This window comes from Lissotriton helveticus, chromosome 6 (genome assembly GCF_964261635.1).
Source record: "Lissotriton helveticus chromosome 6, aLisHel1.1, whole genome shotgun sequence".
Classification (NCBI taxonomy): Eukaryota; Metazoa; Chordata; class Amphibia; order Caudata; family Salamandridae; genus Lissotriton; species Lissotriton helveticus.
The window spans coordinates 1,404,943,326-1,404,966,393 of NC_136067.1; the positions used below are offsets into that span (position 1 = coordinate 1,404,943,326).

Genomic DNA, 23,068 nt, shown 5'->3' on the forward strand with positions numbered 1-23,068 from the left:
ATCACCTCCCTAGAACCCCTCCTCCCCCTCTAAACCGTCCCATAATGACCATCACCCCTCATATCCTTACCCCTTCCTCCACAACCTACACCTCCACCCACTACGTCGCTACCACATCCCCTCTCGCCCCTCACATTCTCCCCCCACCTCTCCCCCTTTCCCCCTCATTCCCCTCCAGGCCATCACACATCACGCTCATCCCTCCCTCCCAACACCGGGCCACACCCCCCTGCCCTCCCCTGGCCTTCCCCACTCCTCCTTCAAACACAGAACTACCCACATTTCCCCCCCCTGTCGAACCGCCCACTCCAAGCTGTCAACTTTCTCTCCCTAGCCACTTCGTCCCTAACTCCTCCTCCATTCCAGCCACGTCCACTTCCCTCCTCTCCAACCTCAGCCAGACACTTCGTAACTTGGACTACAATCTCTCTACCCTAGCTACTGAACTTACCCTACTCAGAAAAGATTTCAATCGGTTCAAATCCTACAAACCCATAGACCGCCCCTCTTGGCCCTCTGCCCCATGTGCTAGCCTTCGAAAACACTCATATCCCAACCTTTGGTTAACAAAGCCTCTCCTCACCCGCTCTCAAAGACCCCTTTGAACCTTGAATACCTACTCTGCCCGACCTCTCTGTTCTCTGCAACACCTACCTTAACAATCCCCCACCTAAAGATCTTTCCCACTCACACCAATATTCCTGTTATTTTTGGGACTAGCAGAATCCCCGAGTCTCCTAGCTCCCCCAGACCCCCCCAACTCACCAGCCTTCAACTTCTCCCTGCCCCAATCACCTACCCCATATCCCTTACCTGCATGCTCGTGAACTGCCACTCGGCTGTCCGACATGCAACCGAAATCTCAGAAACCATTCTTAACGAAGATACCGACATCGCCTTCCTCACTGAAACCTGACTCAAAGACCACTCTACACCCATCATTGACCTCCTTCTGGCCCCCCTTGGCTACTCTATTCTCAGAAAAAGGTAGACCTAAAAAAATGGGGGGGGGGGTTTAGCGATCATTTTTAAAGAAGAGCTACAATTCTCCCCAATTAATAACACTGACTACACAACCTTTGAATACTTACGAGCCAAACTTAAAATGAAAAGCTCCCCCCCCCCAATACGACTTCATAACAACTTCCACCCTCCTGATGAAGCCCTTCCCTTTGCCTTTGAACTATCGGACCTTTTAACTAAATCGCTACTTTCCAACTCCAAAAATCTCTTCCTAAGAGATCTTAACCTACACTGGAATGAACCTGATGACCCTGCAATCAACCTTCTCAATAACCTTCTTGAGGTTAGCGACCTCAAGCAACTTTGCCACTCCCCTACCCACGCCAAAGGAGCTATTCTAGACGCCATAATCTCCAACCCTGATCTGACCTCCTTATCTAACATCATCACTATTGACTGGTCTGACCACCATCTCATTCTGTTCACCATCTCCACTTCAGACCCTATAAAAAACAATAAAACCACAATTGTGATCAGAAATCTTAACCAAATCCCCCCCCGGCGCACTGGAACATAAACTCAAATCACAACTCAGTCTCACCCCCCTCTTCAAATGCAAATGAACTCACTGAGCACTTTAACAAAACTGTCTCTGAGGTTTTAGACCAATTTGCCCCTCTGAAAATTAAAACGCTAAAAAATGCCCCCTGTTAGACCCGGCTTCCTGGGCACCAGGGCACTCAGGGGTAATTGCGCTCCAATCGCATCAACTGGAGTGTTCCCTCACTGATGTCCTGGGGCCTCAGTACTAAGGGACCCAAAACTGGATAACCAAGTACTCCTCTCCAGCACTTGACTCTCTCAGGGTAGCGAGACAGAGCAGTCCAAGGCTTACTCAAGGAGGTGAGGTGGGTTTAGACATTCAGAATACAGTGTAAACCATACCACCAGCTGATAAACTCAATGTCCAGTCAGTGCTTTACTTTTTATAAAAGAAAAGTACTTTAATACACATAAGATAATTATTCTACACATAAAACTAGGATAAACAGTGAAAACCAGAAGTCTCTACAACCCTCTGGGGCAGAGTTCTGACCCCAAACAGTATTATAGCGCCTAGACGCCAAGCACTATAAAAACACAGTTAACATGAAAACACACAGTAAGCATTGCATATTACAGATCATGTTACACAGGGCTGTTCTCATTCACTAGAGCCTTGATACCAAACTTTGTATTGAAAGGATATAGTTTCAGCATATGATGTGAAGTCAAATGTTCATGATCAGCCCCATAACACCCCACCCAAAGCAACAGAAGTGCCCTCCCATTGTGAGTGAGGACACCGCTCTAGTGGTGTCGGGGATCTGATCAAAGGTGCCAGATGTCTTGGCACAGTTTACTGGAGTCCCACTAGTCCAGTAGCCACTGGCTAGCTGTTGGAGAGTAGTGGCTGGGCAGAGTGCCAGTTCACCCTGATACCCTCAGAGTTCACAAAAAGAAAGGTGGGGCCTGCTTCACTAGCCTCTATTCCCAGTTACTGCCTGTACATGCTCCCACAGCGCAAGGGAGGAGCCTAGAGAGGACTTGATCTCACCTTCAAAGACTAGAATCAAGCATCCTCCTCTCTGGCTCTCGTCATGTGCTGCAAGCTTCTTTCCACCAGCCTCTGTCATGTGCTGTAAGCTTCTTTCCACCAGCCTTTGTGATGTGCTGTAAGCTTCCTTCCCACACCTTTGGTGATGTGCCGCAAGCTTCCTTCCCACACCTTGGGCAGATGTCTGTAATTTCCTTGGTCCAAAGCGAACGAACGCTCCTCCAAGCCTCACAACCAGCTGGTCCTTAATGTTGCCTTCCTTCCAGACCGCAGTGAACAGTCTTATCTCCTGTCTTCACACGACGGGGTCGCGGCTGGTTACTGTCAGAGGGCTCTGGTGTGGCCACTCGTCAGTCATAGACCAGTCTTGAACAACAGCTGACCACTCAGGCCAGACTTTTATCACCTCTGATTGATAGGCTCAGCCAATCAGAGGGTCTGCTACTTTCTGCATTCTGAATACACCTCCAATCACAGACCATTCACGGCCTGTTCAATGCATGGGTAAAGCATGTAGCAGGTCCTGTTCTGGTATCAGGCTGTGCAACCCTCTAGAGAGGAATTTTAATTAACTCCAGCCCAGGAGGCCCTGACCAGTGGGGGAGGGTCCTCTCCACACAGTTAGTGCAGCTAAACCCAGATAAGAGCTGAATGTCTCCCCCAGCCCACCAGTCCTTTCCAAGGAAATAGGGAGGGGGACGGGGGAGCTCGGATGTCCAGCAGGACAGCTCGCATTCCTCACACTGGCTCAAATCCCCATTCTTCCCCTGTACACCCACGGGCTCTCAAACACACATCAGTCAGACAAAGGCAATAGGCCCACAGGCATGGCAAACTGCGCAGACTTGGTCAGGAGGGTGCCTAGGGACTCACCCCTCCTGACTATAGATGTATTGCTGCCACCACTGTCAGTCTACCACAACCTTAATAGAGAGGGCAGTAGCCAATCTCTGAAAAATAGGGGTGCACTAGGCATGCCCCCTCGACCTCAGAGCCAAGCTCTAGGGTCTCAATCCATGTAAACAGGGAGACCCTCAGTGGACATGTATGATTGTCATGCTCACCGAGGTAGGGATCTAGAAACTATACAGTAGCTTTGGAGCGACTTGCCTGGAGGTTAGCATAAGGCAGGGGAAGCACTCTCTCCAGAGACATGCAGGAGACTTCCCGTCCCAACACACCCTCTAAACCTCATGGCTCACCCTAGACCTTAATAAAAAAAGACGCTCACTGAGACTGGCTGAAAGAACATGGAGACAACACTCCTCCCCATCCCATCTTGCTCTCCTTAGAATTGCAAGATCCTCTTACAAAAAACATTTTTTTCGAAAAAAGCATCATTCTTTCGTCTGCAACTCTCTTTTGCCAAAAACAGACCTAGAGAACTGTTCAACATTATTAGAAATCAAACCTCCCCTGCAACCCTTAACCCGGTGGGCTCCACTAACCAATGTGAAGAAATTGCCACATTTTTCAGTGAAAAAATCGCATAAATTGACCGTGCTTTCCCCTGTACTCAACCCTCGTTCACCCCTCAACGTCCCCTGGGTACTACACCTTATTCACCCCTCCCCTTGAAAACGCCCCTGACTCCCTCACTCCTCCTCCCATCGCATTCCCCTCCTGAACCCCTCCCCACTATCCTACAGCTTAAAAATAATGCCTTGTGGCATATTTTCCACTCTCTGAACGGGAAGTCTTCAACATCCTAGCCAAACTCAAACCATCCTCCCACACTAAAGACCCTCTCCCTTCCGCACTCGTCCAAGATCTCAAACACGTCATTGTCCCCTACTGGACCAACATCATTAACTCCTCCTTCTCAACAGGGAATGTTCCCATCTCCCTTCAACTCGGTCAAATCAGTCCCATCCCCAAAAATCCCAAGGCTGACCCCAATGACCCTAACAATCTCCGCCCTATCTCCAACCTCCCCCTCCTCTCCAAAACCCTCAAAGTGCGCCCTACTCCAACTGGACAAACACATTGACACGTTCAACCTTCTAGACCCCCTTCAATCTGGCTTCCGCAAAGGTTGCAGCACTTAAACTGCACTGCTCAACATAGTCGATAATATTCACTTAGCCCTGGACAAGGGTGAGACCTTCCTACTCATCCTTCTTGACCTCACCGCTGCATTTGACACTGTTTACCACCCAACCTTACTCAATACAATCAAAGATCGCTTCGGCCTTAATGGCACAGTCCTTAACTGGTTCAACTCCTACTTCCAACATAGAACCCAACAAATTTAAATTCAAAACTGCCTCTCTAGCCCAATTTATGTCTCCCTAGGTGTCCCTCAAGGATCCATCCTCTCTCTCCTGCCCTTTTCAAACTCTTTATTGAACCCCTTACCCTTATACTTAAACAAGCAAAAATCAACTATCACCTGTACGCTGATGACACCCAACTGTACTATAAAATAAAATCCCATGCTGATATCCTGCACCTTAACACTGCACTAACCAAGATCCAAACCTGGTTCCACAACAACCATCTTAAACTCAACCCTAACAAAACTGAGATCATCCTCTTCTCTCCCAAAAACAACCCCCTCCCCATTCAAACATTGATCGCTGACCTTAATGCCATAAACTGCTCTCTTTCCCTCGCCGAACCTGTCAAATCACTCTGCATCACCGTCAACAATAAACTCGCACTAAATTCCCATGTAAAGAACTCCGCTAAAAGTGCACTTTTCACACTCTGGCATCTCAAAAAAATCAAACCTTTTATTCCAGCTGAAGACTTCAAATGAATTATCCAATCTCTTGTCCTATCCAAAATAGACTACGGAAATGCCCTTCTCTGGTACTCCCAAAATCTACCTTGCCCCCATCAAATCCATCCTTAACCTCGCAGCCAGACTAACAACAAACTGTAAACGTTTTGACTGCATCTCCCCTGCCCTCAAGACCCTCAAATGGCTCCCCATTGAAGGCAGATCCTCCTATAAAATTGCCTGTATTACACTCAAAGCCCTATATCAGAAGACTCCAACCTACCTCACAACTAAACTCAAAAAAGCTGGCTTTGCCCGAACGCTGAGAAGCACCAACACTCTTCTTCTTTTACTCCCCCTACTAAAAAAAACGCCTTGAAATCCCGCTCCTTCTCTGGCAAGGCCCCAACCATCTGGAAGGCCCTCCCAAAAGACCTTCGATGCAACCCCTCCTATGCCAGTTTCAAAAGAAACCTTAAAATTCACTTTCTCACTAAATTTTGGGGAAATTAAATCCCTGATCTCCTTCCTGACTAATCTCCCTCCTCCTTACTTAGGCAACTCCGCCTTCCCCCCACACTCACTCACCCCCCTCCTGACACCCTCCTCATCCCCCCCCCCCTTATTAGACCCCCAACACACCCTACTATGTCCACTGAGTCCTCCTTGGCATACTGTAATATTATTATTTATAACAACATTCTGGTTCTTTCAATTGGTTTTCTGTTTATCTTATATGTACTCTACTCACTATGTACTCTAAATTATTCCTTTTCTTTTGTCTGACCACATGTATAATTTGTTTCGTTCATTGCTGTTGTTGTTTTTTTGTTTATTTTCATGTCTGATGTACAGCGCTCTGATACCCTCGGGTGGAGCTAGCGCTATATAAAACCTTCAAAATAAATAATATAAAACTGGTACAGAGAGTTGGTGATGATTTTAGACTGTTTAAACTATTTTAAAAAAAATGTGTGCAGTATAGTAAAATCACATTGAAGAGACCTTGTGATTGTTAGGTGAGTTTATTCCTGAGTGAAATCATTGTAACATGCAAGAGCTGAGGCAGTTAACTGTGTTTTCTCATGTGAGTTTTGATGCACTATGGCAATACTATGGAGTTTGACCTGTGCACTGTTGTAATGGTGTATTCGTTAGTAGAGTTGCTGTAAATTACATGCTGTACCATGGCATAAATGTATGTCTGATCTATATCCGTCTTTTGAGCTGGAAACCAAACAGGTAGGCCGAAACATGTTCATCGGAAGGGCTCATACTCGCAGACTCGCTAACCGTGTTTTGTCATTTTAGGTAGTCTCTCTGCACTTCTGCGATCAAAGTGGGGACCACTGAAGGACAACGAGCACACTATTGGTTTTTACACCAAGCAGATTCTCGAAGGCCTGAAATACCTCCATGACAACCAAATTGTTCACCGTGACATAAAGGTATTTAAAGTGCTTGAAATAATTTGGAGGATAGAACAATATTATCTTGCCAGTTCCCTCTCTGTCATTATAAAACAGTAATACTCTGGCATACAAGCAAAAGGGGTTGGGAAATATAGGTTAGATGGCATTTGAAACTCCGCACATTAGAATACAGCCTATCTTCCACTCTTTCAAGCAGTTATATGCTGGAATACATTTGTTAACCCATTTAAACAGATCTTCATACATTTTTCCCGAAAATATTCTAGAGCCACTCTTAATTTACTGATCAAGTTTATTGAAGATGTGTCAAGGAAGATCAATATTATTTAGAGAGGGTGCGCTTGTAAAAGTGCACCCCAATTCATTTCAGCTTTGGCAATATTCGGTTGAGTTTTTGCAACACTTGCTGATCAGAAAAGCTCACTGTCTTTTACAGAAATGTGTCATTGTTGGGCTCTGCAGTCTTGCTAAAAATAAAAATGCCTTTTACCCCAGTCATGAAAAAATGTTGAAATACTTTGGCAGTGGTGAGGTTCACATGCAACCAATTATGTTTCGAGACTCCAACCCATTTAAGTTTTTCTGATTCGGGTCACAAATTAGCTTTGACATTTTTTTACTGAAATAACTTGCCATGTTCTGTGTTATAAACACTGACTCTTGAAAAAAGCATTTCATTTTAAAGCGTTAAGCACTGAAGGCCTGTGCTTATATTGTCCAAAGGAGGATACCTAGTGCATGAGTATTGCTCACCATTCTTGTAAATATTGAAAAACATTTGCGGTGTGCCAGTATTTGAGAACTTTCAAACATGCACCCGAAACGCACCATAATGTTCTTTAACACCAGTGTAAAAATTGAAGCTAAAAGTCGAAATCTTAAAAATGGATCCACTTTACCCCAATCCTGATGTATCTAGAACATAAGGCTATAGACTCCTTAACACTGAACATGACGCGCTCCAGAGCTGGCATTACAAGGAACTAGAACGTTTTGTGAAGCGTTATGTTTGGTGTTGAGAACATGTCTACAAAAATCTGGTGATGCCATTGTTAACAGCCATTTACCGGAGTCAACAGCGTGTCCTAACCGCCGTAGGATCAGCATCCTAGGTGTCCTGTTTTGGGGGTTTATTACATGTGTTTCAAAGTCACAGAATGTTGATGTTTTATAGATTAAGGATATTTTCAGGTTTACGTTCTAGAACATGTTTGTTGGTTATGGACTACAATTACTATTTTAACAGCTTTATTAAAAGTCCTTTTAAAAGTCAGCTGTTCCACAATTCTTCATAGTCAATGCTTTTTTGAGTCACATACCATGTTTATCAAGAACTGCAAGGATGATAATACTGCCTGGCTCATGACTGGGCCTGCACCTTAACCTCCCCCTACTTCTAGTTTCCTGCTATACCTGGAGCTGTGTCCTGTTTTTGCAGTGGGCAGATTGTTTTTCGGGTGTGAGTAAATAATTTTGTTTTTCGGGTGTGAGTAAATAATTTTGCTAAGCCACCCATGGCATCATGGCAGTGAAAGTAAGAGCGTTTGCAATACTGGAGGCTAATTCACAATCACAGCATTTCATGCTCGGGGACCTCCTGGGCATCTCATAGCCAGGAGGACAATGGTGGATAATGACGATTGATGTCTGGTGCCAACAAAAACAGGAGAATTAGCCAGACAAGTAATAGGCCTTCACTGATTTCCTCCACTACACTGGGTTCGTTGTAGTCTTCTAGGTGTTGTGGCCTACATGTTTTGTTGAGCCATTTAGACAAACCTTTAGTAATACTAGGGTACAGACTCACTATGGTTCAAACTCACTATAGTTCAAACGTTCAGGCCGTGTTCCATAATTGGTTTGAGAACAACTGTTGAATAAGACAATCAACACAAAGCCTGTGGTGGTGATGATACTGGTCAGGAGTCTCTATTTCTGCTGGAGGTAGAAGGCTGTTACTTCTAATTCTGGCTCTGTTCAGCTTACTGTAACAAGCGCCGTTCATTCTACCTTTCACTTGGAAATATGCCACCCAGTTGGGTTCATTCTGGATATGGAGCGAACACCGATTGCCAAGAAATATTGTTTTAAGTGTTTGCACTGTCACACTCTGTTCTTTTGCTGTGCAAATGGCAGCTTTCATTTAACTGGAAAACAACATCAGTGCTTGTCATCAGGGAAGGGCTAGTGAGCTATCTTTCACTGACTGTGATTCTTTGTTTATCTATTTCTCCACAGCATAAAAAGCCCTTCTCGGGACGACCTTATTGGATCCCCCAAAAAATTGATGCCTTTAAAATTTTATCTGATTTCCATTTTTACCTGAACATAAAATTTGCTATTTAGAATGTAGGATCATTCACCGATTAGGATTTTCTTCTTTCACTGTTTAAGAGTGTGCATTGTGTGGCTAGATTTGGAAGTATGGACTGACATGTACCTGTTTTCAAGAGCTATCCAATGAAACGTTTTGTCACAACAGATTACCTTTTTGACTGTGTTGTTTATTTGAATTTTGTTTTCTTCTTTCTAACCATTAACCAATTCTTACCTTTTGCCTGCACCCCGTTCATTTATTTTCTTTAATGATGATTAGGATCTTGTTTTATTTATTCTTCTCCTTGGATCAACAAATCAGGAAATACCCTTTACCTCACCATCTAAGAGTGACTCGATCTTGTTTTAGTATTGTTTCTCTCCTTCACCCCCAACTGGCTGCTACTTTTTCCCCTACAATTCTGCTTATATTAAATAGTTCGACACAATTAGAGACTTATTTCTCTTTTTATGTGAAGGTTTATGAATCACTACTTTTGCTACCTGTAGCATCCTCTGCAAACAACTTGCTACCTAATCCGAGCTTCTGCTTTGCTTTAAATCTTGAATTTGTTATTTTTTTAATTTCATCATCTATTCGGATTTGACATGTGACATTCTCTAAAATCCATCAACTACTCGCAAATTTCCCACCTTGGTTAACTAATGCTCTTAGAAAGTCATGTACACTTGGAGCTGAGAGATGTTGGCGGAACTCCCATAATTCTGATACTTTTGCTTAATTTCAGGCTTTACATAAACCACTCTTGAATTAACTAAAACAATATTTTCCTCTCATAATTCAGATGTATTATTTAGTTCTAGCCATCTTTCTACCTTTCCTAATCAGTTGCTTCTACCTCCTTCATGGCCTCCTCGTCTTATCTGTTGTGCCTATCAAAGATTTTATTTTAACTTCATCTCTAAAATGATCTCTCAAATTGAGTTAATATGTTCCTTTTTTCCTGTCTTCCCTCAAGTTTGTTTTTTACGCTGGTCCCCTTCTGTTCAATCAACTCAACTTTTTAAACGTATAATTCTATTTCTGAACTTAAGACATCTAATTTGATTTCTTCTAATAAATCTACTAAGATGCCTTTTGATCTTCTGCCTACTTCGCTTATTAAATCTGCTTCTATCCTACGTGTTTATCTTACTTTTCTATTTCGTACATCATCGTCAAATTTTCCTCCTGAACATAAAGCTCGGCACACAATTATTTTCTTCTGTATTCATTCTATTAAATTAAGCTACAGGTGCTAACCACTTTATACTTATGTACTAACGTTTTCAGTTTAAAGGTTTCTGAGATTGTTATTATCTTCTTTTGTGTTATATTTATGTAATAAACATTACTTGTCTCTTGGAATGCATCCGCATCTCACTCTTTGTTACACGGAATTGCATGTTTTAGGTCTCCTTTTACACTATACCATTTTTACAATTATTATTTTGTTTGGATTTTAGTTTCCCTTTTTATGGGGATGAGGCAAAAATGTATTTTTCATTTTCTTCTTTTTCTTATTGCATTCAGGTCGTCTTTCTGAAAATGTGTGGGCAATTGAAGTATTTACATTTAAACCCAATGTAGACTGGAATTATTTTGGTTTTTATCTAGCCACATCCAGTTTGGGTCTCTTTCGATCACTTTTCTCCTTCCTTTTTATCTACTACTAATTGTGATCTTGATCTTGGACTTATTTTGTATCATCATTTTACCTTTCCTGAGCACATTTTGACAGTTACACAATCCTGTTTCTGTTCAGCTGTTTAATACCCAGAATGTGCACTCTGTGCTTATTTTTGCTAAAACTAAACATTTATTATAAAGCTTGTTTCTTCTTGACATAATTATTTGCTGGTCCAATTGTTTGCCTCTATGCTTATGCACCACTTTTTTTTGTAATTAATGCTTCACTTTTCTCTCCATATCTTTTAGTTTTTTCTTTCTTTTCTCTTGATTCTCATTAGGTTCATATCCCATTCCGATTTCAATGTACCTTTCTTTGTATTGTATTTAAATGTGTACACCGACTTCTCCGCCTGGGCTTTCAACTTTAACAAAGGAAACGCAGACTAATCCACATAGGAATGCAGGATCCATCCTGAATATGGGCCATGTCATTCAGTTGCTTAAATCCAAACAAGCTGGTGAAATCTACCAGCCATGTTCCGTGACCGGTAGAACCCTTGTTACATCTTTTTATGAGATAACCTATATAGGAAACTTGCTGATGATTGCATTTGTGAGCTGTTGCCAGGATGACTTTGCTGAGTGTGGACCGAGGCTGCATATGATTCTGATTCACAAGCAGTCATTGGCTTCTGGCAGTACTAGTATGTTTTTGCTCAAGTAATTCACTGAATTAGGCCTCATGCTAAAACACCGGCATCTGTCCACACTTGGTAGACCCATCTATGAAACACAGTAGAAGTTGCAACATACCAAGTCCACTACATGCATCCTGCAAACACTGGCTGCTAAAATTGTATGCTTATTGCGAACAACATCATCAAGCACATGAAACACAACCTGTGGATTTTTACCAACATCCATAGTTTGTGTACACTGGATCGTGATGGTAGTCTTTTTGAAGGATCCATCAACTGAGTTCAGTATGCTGCTGTTGATGTCCTGGAGGGTTTCCTGGACGCTCTTGTTTTGTATTTATTAAGGATCTGGCTCATTTCAAATGGATGACCCAGCAAGTGAGTTAGTGTTATAAAGCCCTGGCTACACTTCCATACTTCGATCCAGAATATTGTTACATTTTTGCTTCTCTGGAGGTTGTGTGGCAAACCTACTTCATAAAACATAAACACATTTATAAGAGTAATTTTTTTGTTGTGTCATAGTTAATTTTCACACACTGAAGCTGCTTGATTATAGTTTGTGACTCTAAGTATTGGCTAGTAAAACAAACCTAAAATTATAAGTGTTTGCTAATCACGCTGAAAGCTTGATTAAGAATGGAGTTTGTGACCTGTATGTATAGGATCATACAGATTGTATGAAGGGTCAGTGGCTAGTTTGGGCCTGCTTGACACACTAAATCGTCTTCTCTTCCTAAATGTAAGTCATTCTTGACTCTCCATGTAAGGAAGTTAAGTTACATTACTTAGCAACACCAGTGTCATACCTCATGGCTGTCCCCTCACCTTCCCACAGAGGCACCCAGAGTCACTTTGAGATTGAAATGTGCTGAACAATTGTTTAAAAAAAGCCCCGAAAGTGATCGCTCAGAAAAAAAACAAGCATTTGGCAAATCCATTTAGTCTGGTGTTGGTCGCCAGTCCTTTGGCAATTTTGTTAGTTCTCGCCGACACAGCGCGCATGCGCTGCATAAGAGTGAGAGACCTAATGCCATCGGCACAGCTTTGGGGACAAAAATGTGCATGCGTTGCATTACTTGCAATGGCAACGCGTGCACGTCTGGCGATTTCCTTGCGGGAGCGCGCGGCGCCATATGGTGGCGCCATATGGTCGCATGCTCCCGCAAGGGAATCGCGCAGGCCCCCTCCCTTGCTACCGCGTGAGGCATCTTGGTAAAAGGCTCATTTAAAGTGCGACGAAAAGAGAGGAGAAGAGCAGTATATGTACAACAGCTTGTTGCCTTTGCCACAGTTTACCCATTACCCTCTTATTGCTTCTCTCTCCTTTGTGTGTACTCAAGATCATGTCTGATAACGCAAATAGTGGCCAGACTAAACTGAATTAGAATAGAGGACAGGGGGGGCGTTGCCACGGCTCAAAAGCATTGTGCTGCTGTTTGCAGTTACTAAGATATACCCCCGAATCCTTATGCTGCTTGCAGATAAACTGAGCATATATCTAATTATATTCGCCTTGTGACCACATGGGTGCCCGGGTGCAGACTCGCAGCGTTTAATTATTAATCAGACCCGGCCAAATAGATATGTTCCCTACTATGCCAAGTGAGTAGTTTCATAGCGTAATGCTGCTTTACCCGTTTATGTATGCAGCACCCGACCCTTTCCTCCTGTCCTAATGTACAGTCTTGTTGAACAGCAGCCCCGCTCTATGAGCCACTCGGGCTGGCGCCTAAAAGGGATCACAGGCCCCCAGAGTACTTTGGTCACTCACAATAACGGAACCCTCCTGTAAACCTGCCCAGCCCCCATAATCATTTAGCCATTGACATGTGGTGTGAACCTGGTCTATTTTGGCACAATCAGACAAAGAGTTCTCAATAAGGTTTACCTACACTGACTGTCTGACAGTGAGTGGATGGTGAAAACACAAGGAACCATTCAAGACAGCCCGCCAGGCCAAGTTTAACTTTGCTTATGTACCGATCACAACATGCACAAAGACTTGTCCCCAAGACACTACCTGTACCTCGTGTTGCCTGGCCCCACAATATTCATCAACTTCGGAACACCACAATTTAAAGTTCATTTTACCTCAAAACACTGGTTCTGCCACATAAGTTTCTCCCGGGTAAAACTAAGCGCGCACTGGGTAAAAAGCCGTATTCGCCAACTTCACTTAATCATTTTGGCATGCGAGTGTGCCATCGCTGCCCACTACTGACCACTCTGTGCAACACGCTCTCCACCAAGGTCACATTAAGGGGCAGTGGTGCGGGGGGTGGAGGAGAGAGGCGCGGCTTGTGGTCAGTACCAGCATTAAAAACACCATAACTCATGTCACCCATATAGTAGTACTGACCAACATTGCGCCTGCCACCGCTGTTGGGGTTTGAACCCTCCTCTTTCGAGGGACCCATCACCATCACAATCAAACCAGAGCCAGAAACACTTACCTTTTTCGCTTCCTTAGGGATTCCCGCTCACTCTCGTGCTCCACAAGCTCTACCCACGCCCGACCACTATGCTCGGTACGCCACAGAATTAACCCCAAGATGAACTGCGTCCCCGCGTCCTTCTTTGATAACCGGGGCCTTGCTATTGTGCTTACTTCCACTGTGTGATGCCTCAACCTTTTCGGGGACACCAGTGCCCAGGTCTGCCGTTAAGTGTTTGGCAGTGCCGGAATTGCCCCGTCTAGTAAGCTGGATCTTTAACAGCCCCCAGTCCTGCCGACTCTCGCTGGCACCTCCCCCTTAAAACAGTACAGTGCTTATCCAGTATTATGGGTGTCTTTCATAGATTCACATGCCTGAATCATTCCCCGTCGTCGAGACCGGAGTCTCCGGTACATTGAAAAGCAATGTCCTATAGACATATATAGAGAAAAATAGGCCTAAGGGCCTCGCCTTAGTAGCCTATCTATGTCCTTTTGTAAAAAGGACCAAACTCCAGAAGGTAGCCAATCGGCTATCACCTCCCTCTAGAACCTTCCTGTCAGGAGCCTCAGTCTCTCAGATTTTCTACCGCACGTTATGCTAGGGAGTCTCCACCTGAGTTCTCCTCAGGTTTCCTTGTTTAAACTCTTTTCTTCACAGAAATTGGATATTTTCTTCATAGTTCTACCATGGCTGATCAACAGAAGAAGGGTCTCTTCAGAGCTTGCTCTTCTTGTGGTAAGAAGAGGCTCCATATTGATGATAAGCATGAAACCTGCTTATACTGTCTTTATCCGGACCATACTCCAAAAGAATGTAGAATTTGTAGAACATTCTCTGCAAAAACTCTAAAAGACAGAGAAGGACGACTATTACTCTGGTTGAACAGGCTGAAAACCAGAGACAACCTGGAGTCTTCAGAGGACGGTGAGATAGCTTCTGTTTCCTCTAAATTATCCTTGAAGAGGCCAAGGGTTGCTTCCCCTAGCCCTACAGACGTTCCTCCTAAAAAGACTGTCAAAAAGACTTCAGAGGCAAAATCCAAAACGTCTGACAAGGAGGTTCCTGCCTTCAGGAAGCCTGCGCTGTCATCGACGACGACTTCGTCGACGCTTTCCTCAGCGCAGAAGAAGACTGTGTCTCCAGTCTATGTTTTGACGTTGCCGACGACTGTGTCGACGGCGTCGTCAGCCTTCTCTTCGACGACGGTGTCGACGGAGGGTAGGCCTGTGTTGTCGATTATCCTCATTAAAAAGCCATCGACGACGATAAAGATTTCGTCGGCGACGTCAACGACGACATCAGTGTCGACGGCGCAGCCAAAACCGTTGACGCCTACGCCGTCGACAAAGACACTCTCGTCGGCGAGCGTGCCGTCGACGAAGACATAGACGACGATGAGGACACCGTCGACGAGTGCACCGTCGACGAGTGCACCGTCGACGAAGGTGCTGCCGATGAAGGTTCCGTCGACGAAGGTACTGTCGACGAAGGCGCCAACGACGACGATTGCTATTCAGTCGACGACGACACCGTCGACGACGTCATCGTCGACACTATGGAAGCAATCGGAGCTGATTTCTCTGTCGTCAGCTGCCATTCAGCCGTCTACGATCCCACCATCGACGACTGGGCCATTAACACCAGCAGACGATTTGCATCAAACCCCTCTAGGAAAAAAGGGCACAAAAAAGTCAATAACACCAGACTTAACGTCTCCCAGTAGGGTGCAAAGGTTGCCCCCAACTTGCCTACTGCAGGACGAGGACTCAGACGAGGATCCGTACGGACAGGCCATCAGTCCTTCACACCTAATAGTGAAGTGCCAAAGCACTGATGATGAGGAGGATGAAGTGGAATTTACAGAAGAGACTGAGCATTCACAAGTCCAGACGCAAGTCACGCCAATGGTATGCCTTCCAGTGTCTATAGTTTCAGACTTGCAGTTCTTGATTCAAGACTACAAGCAGCGATTTCCTGAATCGACCTCTGCTCCATCAACGGGGACAAATCCAGCTACATCTGGACCGACGCCATCTTCACGGCCTAGACCATCACCATTAGTGATCCGTCAGGAAAGAGAGCCAGTGCAGGATGTCCCGTCTTCTGACAAGGAAGTTGAAGAACCGGAGGATGGAGAGGTCCGAGATGACCAGTCTGACCATAGAGATGATGAGGACTACATCGCTCCTTCTCCTGCCACACCTGAGCCCACTACCTCAGACTCACCGCCAGTGGACATTGGCGGATTTCACAACTTAGTGGAGAGAGCGGCCAAAAGATTCCATATGACGATGGAATCTCATGAAACAGACTGTTTCCTGTATGATTTTAAAGACCCGGTTAAGAAAACAACCAGATCAATTCCTATCATTGACCATATATGGGAGCAGGGAAAACAGCTGATGCAGACACCAGCCTCAGTCTCAGCTGTGGTACCACGGCTGGACAAAAAGTATAAGGCACCAACAACAGCGCCAGCCTGCCTTACTGGTCATCCCAAGCCAGAATCTGTGGTGACCCAGGCGGCACAGAAAAATTCTAGGAATCCGTCATCTCCATTGTCAGCTCCGCCGGACAAGGAGGGCAGGAAACGAGAGAGTATTGGCAAACGCTTTTCCACCACGTCGGCCATGACTGTGAAAGTAGCTGATTCCATTGCGCTGCTGGGCCGCTACAACAGGCAATTGTGGGAGGATATTGCTCCGTTTCTGGCGGAGCTACCAGACACCGTGAAAGAGGAGGTTCAATCACTCCTTAAAGAGGGCCAAACATTCGCATCGGAACTTATTGATTGTGCGATGGATGTTGCAATGACCGGCTTCAGACAGCTGGCAGGGGCTGCGGTCTTGCGAAGGCAGGGGTGGCTTAAAGCTACATCTTTTCGCCAAGAGGTCCAAACTAAGGTACTGGACATGCCTTACGATGGCCAACACCTCTTTGGGGAGAAAATCGACGAGGCCTAACAAACGATCAAGAAAGATACGGACACGGCAAGGGCGCTTGGCACACTACAGTTTAGGAGCCAGTCCTTTCGAGGGAGTAGGGTAGAGGTCAATCCTCTTACAAAGGATCTTACCAAAACAAATCCACATACTCCTATAATCAAGGCGGATTGCAATACCAACAGCGACAGCAGCAACAAGGTCGCCAGACCTCGTATGGAAAGTCCAACTACAGGGGAAAAAACCAAAGGAAACCCACTGGCGGACGCCAATGACCTTTTCCAGCAGCCAGTTCGTCCACAATCTAATTTTTTTTAAACTTGGAGGAAAACTGACACACTTCCTTGACAATTGGGTGCTCCAATTGATCCAATTCGGACATTCGTTGGAATTCAAATCGATTCCCCCGACAACTCCTCCTCGCAAAATGCAACACAGGAATTTACGATTCCTCCTTCAAGAGGTCTCTTCTATGTTGAAGAAAGGAGCAATAGAGCGAGTACCATCAGCTCACAGAGGAAAAGGATTTTATTCCCGCTTCTTTCTGATACAAAAGAAAGGGAAGAAATGGAGGCCCATCTTAGATCTCAGGGCACTCAACGCATTCTTGAAGAGTCAATCGTTCCGCATGGTTACGATCCAGGAGATTTTGGGGTTACTAGAGGAAGGGGACTTTATGACGTCTTTAGATCTGCAAGACGCATATTACCACATCCCTATTCACAAAGGCCACAGGATATTCCTCAGATTCGCAGTGGCGGGTCAACACTATTCAATTCTGTGTCCTCCCATTTGGCCTCAAGTCGTCGCCTCGGATATTCACCAAGTGCCTCTCTCCAGTGGCGGCTTTCCTACGACAGCATGGACACCAGGTCTTCCCATATCTGGAAGACTGGCTGGTGAAAGCACCATCTATGAAAGGCGCAGCCAAGTCCTCCAGCGCCTGTCTCAATCTTTTCCAGCACCTGGGCCTGACGCTCAATCACAAGCAGTCTACTCTACAGCCCTCCCGAGTTCTTACCTTTCTCGGGGCGACATTGGATACGGAATGTTCAAAAGCATTCCCATCTCAGGAGAGAAAGCACAAGCTTATCACTCTGGCCACCGCAGTAGCCTCGAAGAAAAATTTACTGGTCCGTACTTTCAAGTCCCTCTTGGAGATGATGTCCTCGTGTATCCTGCTTATTCCCCATTGTCGGCTCAGAATGCGCCCACTGCAGGAGGCCTTGACCAGGCAATGGACTCAAAGCACAGGTTCTTTCGAGGATCGCATTGTGATAACTCAACAAATGACCAAGGCCTTACTCTGGTGGAGGTCGCTCAAGAACCTCTCACAAGGGCTACCATTCCTGCTTCCTGCAGCCCCACATGTGGTAACAACGGATGCCTCTCTAGAGGGATGGGGAGCGGTCCTCCGGGAATTGCAGATCAGCGGCAAGTGGACGGACCAGGAAAAACAGCTCCATATCAACCTCCTAGAGCTGAGGGCAGTTTTTCTAGCTCTGCAGGCTTTCCTACCGCGCATCAAGAACTCCCCAGTGCTCGTCAGGACCGACAACACTACGACGATGCACTACTTGAACAAGCAGGGAGGAACGCGTTTGCTCACACTATCTCGCGAATCGCAGAAAATCTGGAACTGGCTTGTGCTCCACAGTATCACGTTAAAAGCGGAGTATGTCCCAGGCAAGGACAACGTCATAGCAGATGCTCTAAGCAGACAGAGATCTATGTCCCACGAATGGGAGCTCGACCAAGAGGTGCTAGATCACATCTTTTCGGAATGGGGGACACCGCAGATCGACCTTTTTGCCACCAGGGAGAACGCCAAATGCCGCAACTTCGCAAGTTGGCATCCCCAGTTAAGGTCCCTCGGAAATGCATTTTCCATCGCCTGGCACAACGTGTTTGCGTACGCCTTTCCGGCGTACCCTCTGATACCAAGAGTCCTCAGAAAGATGAAGACAGAGCACTGCACTCTGATTCTGATTGCTCCGTTCTGGCCGAGGCAGCATTGGTTCACGGACCTCCATCGCCTCTCAGTTCACCCGCCAATCCGTCTGTATCAACATCCATCCCTGCTCACGATTTCCAACGGCCAAGTACAGCACCCGAATCTGAAATCACTCAGATTGTCGGCTTGGCTCCTGAGTACCGAGAGTTCTGCCAGCAAGACATCCCGCAGAAGTGCAAAGATGTCCTCGCGAAGGCAAGAGCGGAGAGCACAAACAAAACCTATTCCTTAAAGTGCAAACGCTTTTGCATCTGGTGTAAGGACAAATGTCTACATCCCTTTCAGGCTACTCCGGAGCAGCTACTACCATACCTGCTACACCTGGCACAGTCGGGCCTTGCGCACGCCTCCATCAGAGTTCATTTGGCGGCGATTTCACGGTATACAAGAACTTCAAAAGGGCCCTCTCTCTGGTCACACAGGTTAATAAAACAGTTCCTTAACCGCATGCGCGCTAGCGTTATTCCGCTCCTGTGCTGAGTTTTTTAAAACCGCACTTTACATGACGAGCTGGGCTCGTCATGAGCGTGCGAGGAGGCTACCTCATGACGAGCCCAGCTCGTCATGAGTGTCAAAGGGGTTAAAGGACTCTATAGATCCTTTCCTCGGCCACGGAGGGTTCCACCAACATGGCATCTCAATGTGGTCCTCAACCAATTGAGGAAACACCCTTTCGAACCCATTCACAGGGCAGAAGTCAAATACATCTCCTGGAAAACAGCCCTCCTACTGGCACGGACCTCAGCAAGAAGGGTCAGTGAAGTACAGGCTCTTTCCATGCAAAATCCCTTCATGCAGTTTAAGGAAGACAGAGTGGTCTTAAGAACTAATCCTCGGTTTATTCCTAAGGTCCCGTCGGACTTCTATTTAAATGAGCCTATAGTCCTCCAATCATTCTTCCCAAATCCCAGCACTGCAGCTGAAAGAACCCTGCACTCTTTGGACCTGAAGAGGTGTCTTAAATTTTACCTTGACAAGACAAAACAGTTCAGGAAAACAAATCAGCTATTCATCGCTTTTAGTAGACCAAGGAAAGGCATGCCGCTTTCCAAACAAAGTATTTCAAGATGGATATCTTCGGCAATTGCCTTTTGCCACAACAGAGCCGGACAGCCATTGCACTCCAAAGTAAGAGCTCATTCTACAAGAGCTGTGTCCACATCGGCTGCACTGTTCGCTGGGGTGCCAATACTGGACATTTGCAGAGCAGCGACATGGAAGTCGCCGCATACCTTCACCAGGCACTACTGCCTGGATACGGAACTGATGCAGGATGCAGCAGTGGGCCAGGCTGTGCTTCGCCATCTATTCCAATGAGGTGAGCCTTCCTCCTTCCCGCCATCCTTCGCTGGTATGCACATTTATTTACTTATTTCTTGTTATTTATTGATGGCTCATAGTCGCATGATATATCTTATCGACATACTGGTATATGCTGTTCCATCAGAAATGTGCATGATGTATTGCTTGCTACTCTGATTCAGCCATGTGAATCTATGAAAGACACCCATAATACTGGATAAGAAATGCGTTACTTACCTGTAACTGCAGTTAACCAGTATTGGTGTCTTTCATAGATTCACATGCAACCCTCCCGCCTCCCCTGGAAGGACTCACTAATTTCTCTAACAGTATTACGCCTACCTAGCTTGGTGCGTATGAAAATCTGAGAGACTGAGGCTCCTGACAGGAAGGTTCTAGAGGGAGGTGGTAGCTGATTGGCTACCTTCTGGAGTTTGGTCCTTTTTACAAAAGGACATAGATAGGCTACTAAGGCGAGGCCCTTAGGCCTATTTGTCTCTATATATGTCTATAGGACATTGCTTTTCTATGTACCGGAGACTCCCGTCTCGACGACGGGGAATGATTCAGGCATGTGAATCTATGAAAGACACCAATACTGGATAACTGCAGTTACAGGTAAGTAACGCATTTCTTAGCATCCCTGTCCCTTTAAGAAACTCTGCTCCTGGAAGGGGACCGTGGCCCAGTCCACCATTCCCAGCTCACTCGAAGAGGAACCTTTGCCAGCTAAGGAGTGTTGCTTGATGTTGAAGATTAAGCAACTGCCGAAACCCAGGATCGAACCACGGACCTTTGCAGGCGGCGTGCTCTCTATGTCAAACAAGCATTGGTATAGCCAATAGGTCTCACATTTGGGACCTTATAAGTGTTTAGCCATGCAACAGTTGGTGTTGTTGCACCAAGGATATTCTGCTGCATAACTAAATACTTATACGATCCAAAAAGCGAGACTTATTGGCTATGCCAATGCTTGTTTTGTTTTGTTGTGGTTTTTGCAAAACTTTATTGTTTGGGAAGTTGTCGGGCCCTCATCATTCTAAATAAAAGCATTGGCTAAAAAACAAAATATTGTATTGGTCTCTAAAAAGCACACATTTCCATAGTACTCCCTGGCCCTGAATGGAATTGCTTTGTGTGAGGAAGCAAGAGAAAGGCAAGACAGAAAGAACGAGACAGGCAGGACAGAAAGAAAGAGGAAGGTGGGAAAGAAAGTGGAATGTATGAAAGAAAAAAAGCAAACGCAAGACAAAAAGAAAGAGGAAGCAAAAGAAAGGCAAGAAAGAGAGAGGAAAGAAATATGAAAGGAAGTAAGAACAAGGAAAGAGGTAAAGAAAGAAAGCCGGAGGCAAGAAAGAAAAAAGTAAGGAGGAAAGTAAAGACTGAAGGAAAGAAAGAAGGAAGGAAAGCAAAAAGCAATGAGGAACAAAAGAGTAATGAATGAAGAAAGAAAAAGAAAAAAGAATGAAAGAACAACAAAGAGAGAGGTAAGAGAGAAAAGAATTAAGAAAGAAGAAAGGAAAGAAAGTGGAAAGAAAGTAAGGAAAGCAGGATGAGCAGTAGCAGCTGCTACCGAATGTGCGAGGGGGGCGGGGGAGCAGCGGAGGGGGGAGGGAATTAAAAAAATTTAAAGAAATCTGCTTACCTGGATCAGTCCTCTTTTCGCTGGGCAGCAGGAAACACTAAGCCTCCCAGACTCCCCATACCAATCACAACGCTTCCTTAGAGCAGTGTTGTGATTGGTCTGAGCGCCATAGTTCAACTCTCAGACAGGGACTGGGAGACTAGGCATGTTCTCCACCCAGGCTGTAATGCAGCTTGGGTGGAGAACATGCAAAGTGCGCATGACATTTTGCCTGAGACAGCCGGCCAAAATGTCATGCACACTTAAGAAGTGCCTACCACTCCTCCCTCAGCCTTTAAACAGCCCAGCCCGCCCCACATCCCAACCAACTGAGCCAGAATGCTTAAATAAAATGATGATAATGTTAAGTTATTATTTTTTTGTTTTTCTATTTTTAATTGCTCAGGGAGCAGTGGGGCGCTAAGGTGGAGGAGCCACCACTGGGGACGAGTAAGAAAGAAACAGTCGCAGCTGGCATGGCTCTCAGGTGGGGGGGGCGGGCACTGGGTTGTGCGGGGGACGGACGAGTGGTCACGAGGGAAGGGGGGTCTATATAATAAAAAAAATGATAAAGTGCCTTTCTCGGGTCCTCCGTCTTCTGCTCGGTCTGCTCTAGCTCTCCTGCCTCTGCAGGAACAGGAAGGAGGCAGCCTCCCTCCCCTCCCCATAGCCCATCACAACGCTGCAATGGCAGTGTTGTGATTGGTTGGGATGCTGACCCCACAGGCGTCTATGGGGAGGCCATTTTCTCCATGTAGGCTGCATGCAGCCTACATGGAGAAAAGGGAGAGTGCGCACGACTGGTTTGGTCGGCCCCAGAGGGCCGACCAAAGAGTAAGGGCCTGCAACATTGGGCTAGCCACTCCTCCCCTACCCTCGAGCAGGACCACCCGCCCGCCCGCCCCCAACCAAACCCTTCTGCTTCCTCGCATTGTGAGAAACAGAAACATAACATGGTATTTATAATACCATTTCATGTTTCTGCTTCTCGCACTGCAAGAAAGCAGTGGGGCGATGCTCCTCCGCCCACTTGGAGGAGCCGCCACTGAGAATCAAAGAAGGAATGAAGGAAAGATTGAGAAAAGAATGAGGTAAGAAAGAAATAAGAAAAAAGGAAAGAATGAAAGAGGAAAGAAAAGCAACTAAAGAAGGAATGACAGACAGACATGCGTGTAAACATAAGGAACCCTCATGAGCTTGTGTTAAGAGTTCATGTGAGCTGCTGGTGTGGTGTGGAAAAGCAAGGTATCAGATAAACAAAGGCCACTTCAAAAGGAATTTACAACAGCATTGGCAGGAGATGGGAACTGAAAAAAGCTGAACTGTGCCCTGTGCTTACATCTGGTAGATGTCCTGCTATCACATCAGCTCTACAATCAA

At 45.6% G+C, this 23,068-nt stretch overlaps 1 protein-coding gene across 2 annotated transcripts in view; it reads left to right on the forward strand.

The window, feature by feature from the left end:
- The window catches only part of MAP3K5 (mitogen-activated protein kinase kinase kinase 5), a 1,111,277-nt gene that overhangs the window by 856,322 nt on the left and 231,887 nt on the right, over positions 1 to 23,068 (forward strand). For both annotated transcript variants that reach the window (XM_078649188.1, XM_078649189.1), the window contains exon 17: positions 6,597 to 6,733. In XM_078649188.1, the coding sequence (XP_078505314.1) occupies positions 6,597 to 6,733 (137 nt within the window). The remainder of the gene's footprint in view (positions 1 to 6,596; positions 6,734 to 23,068) is intronic.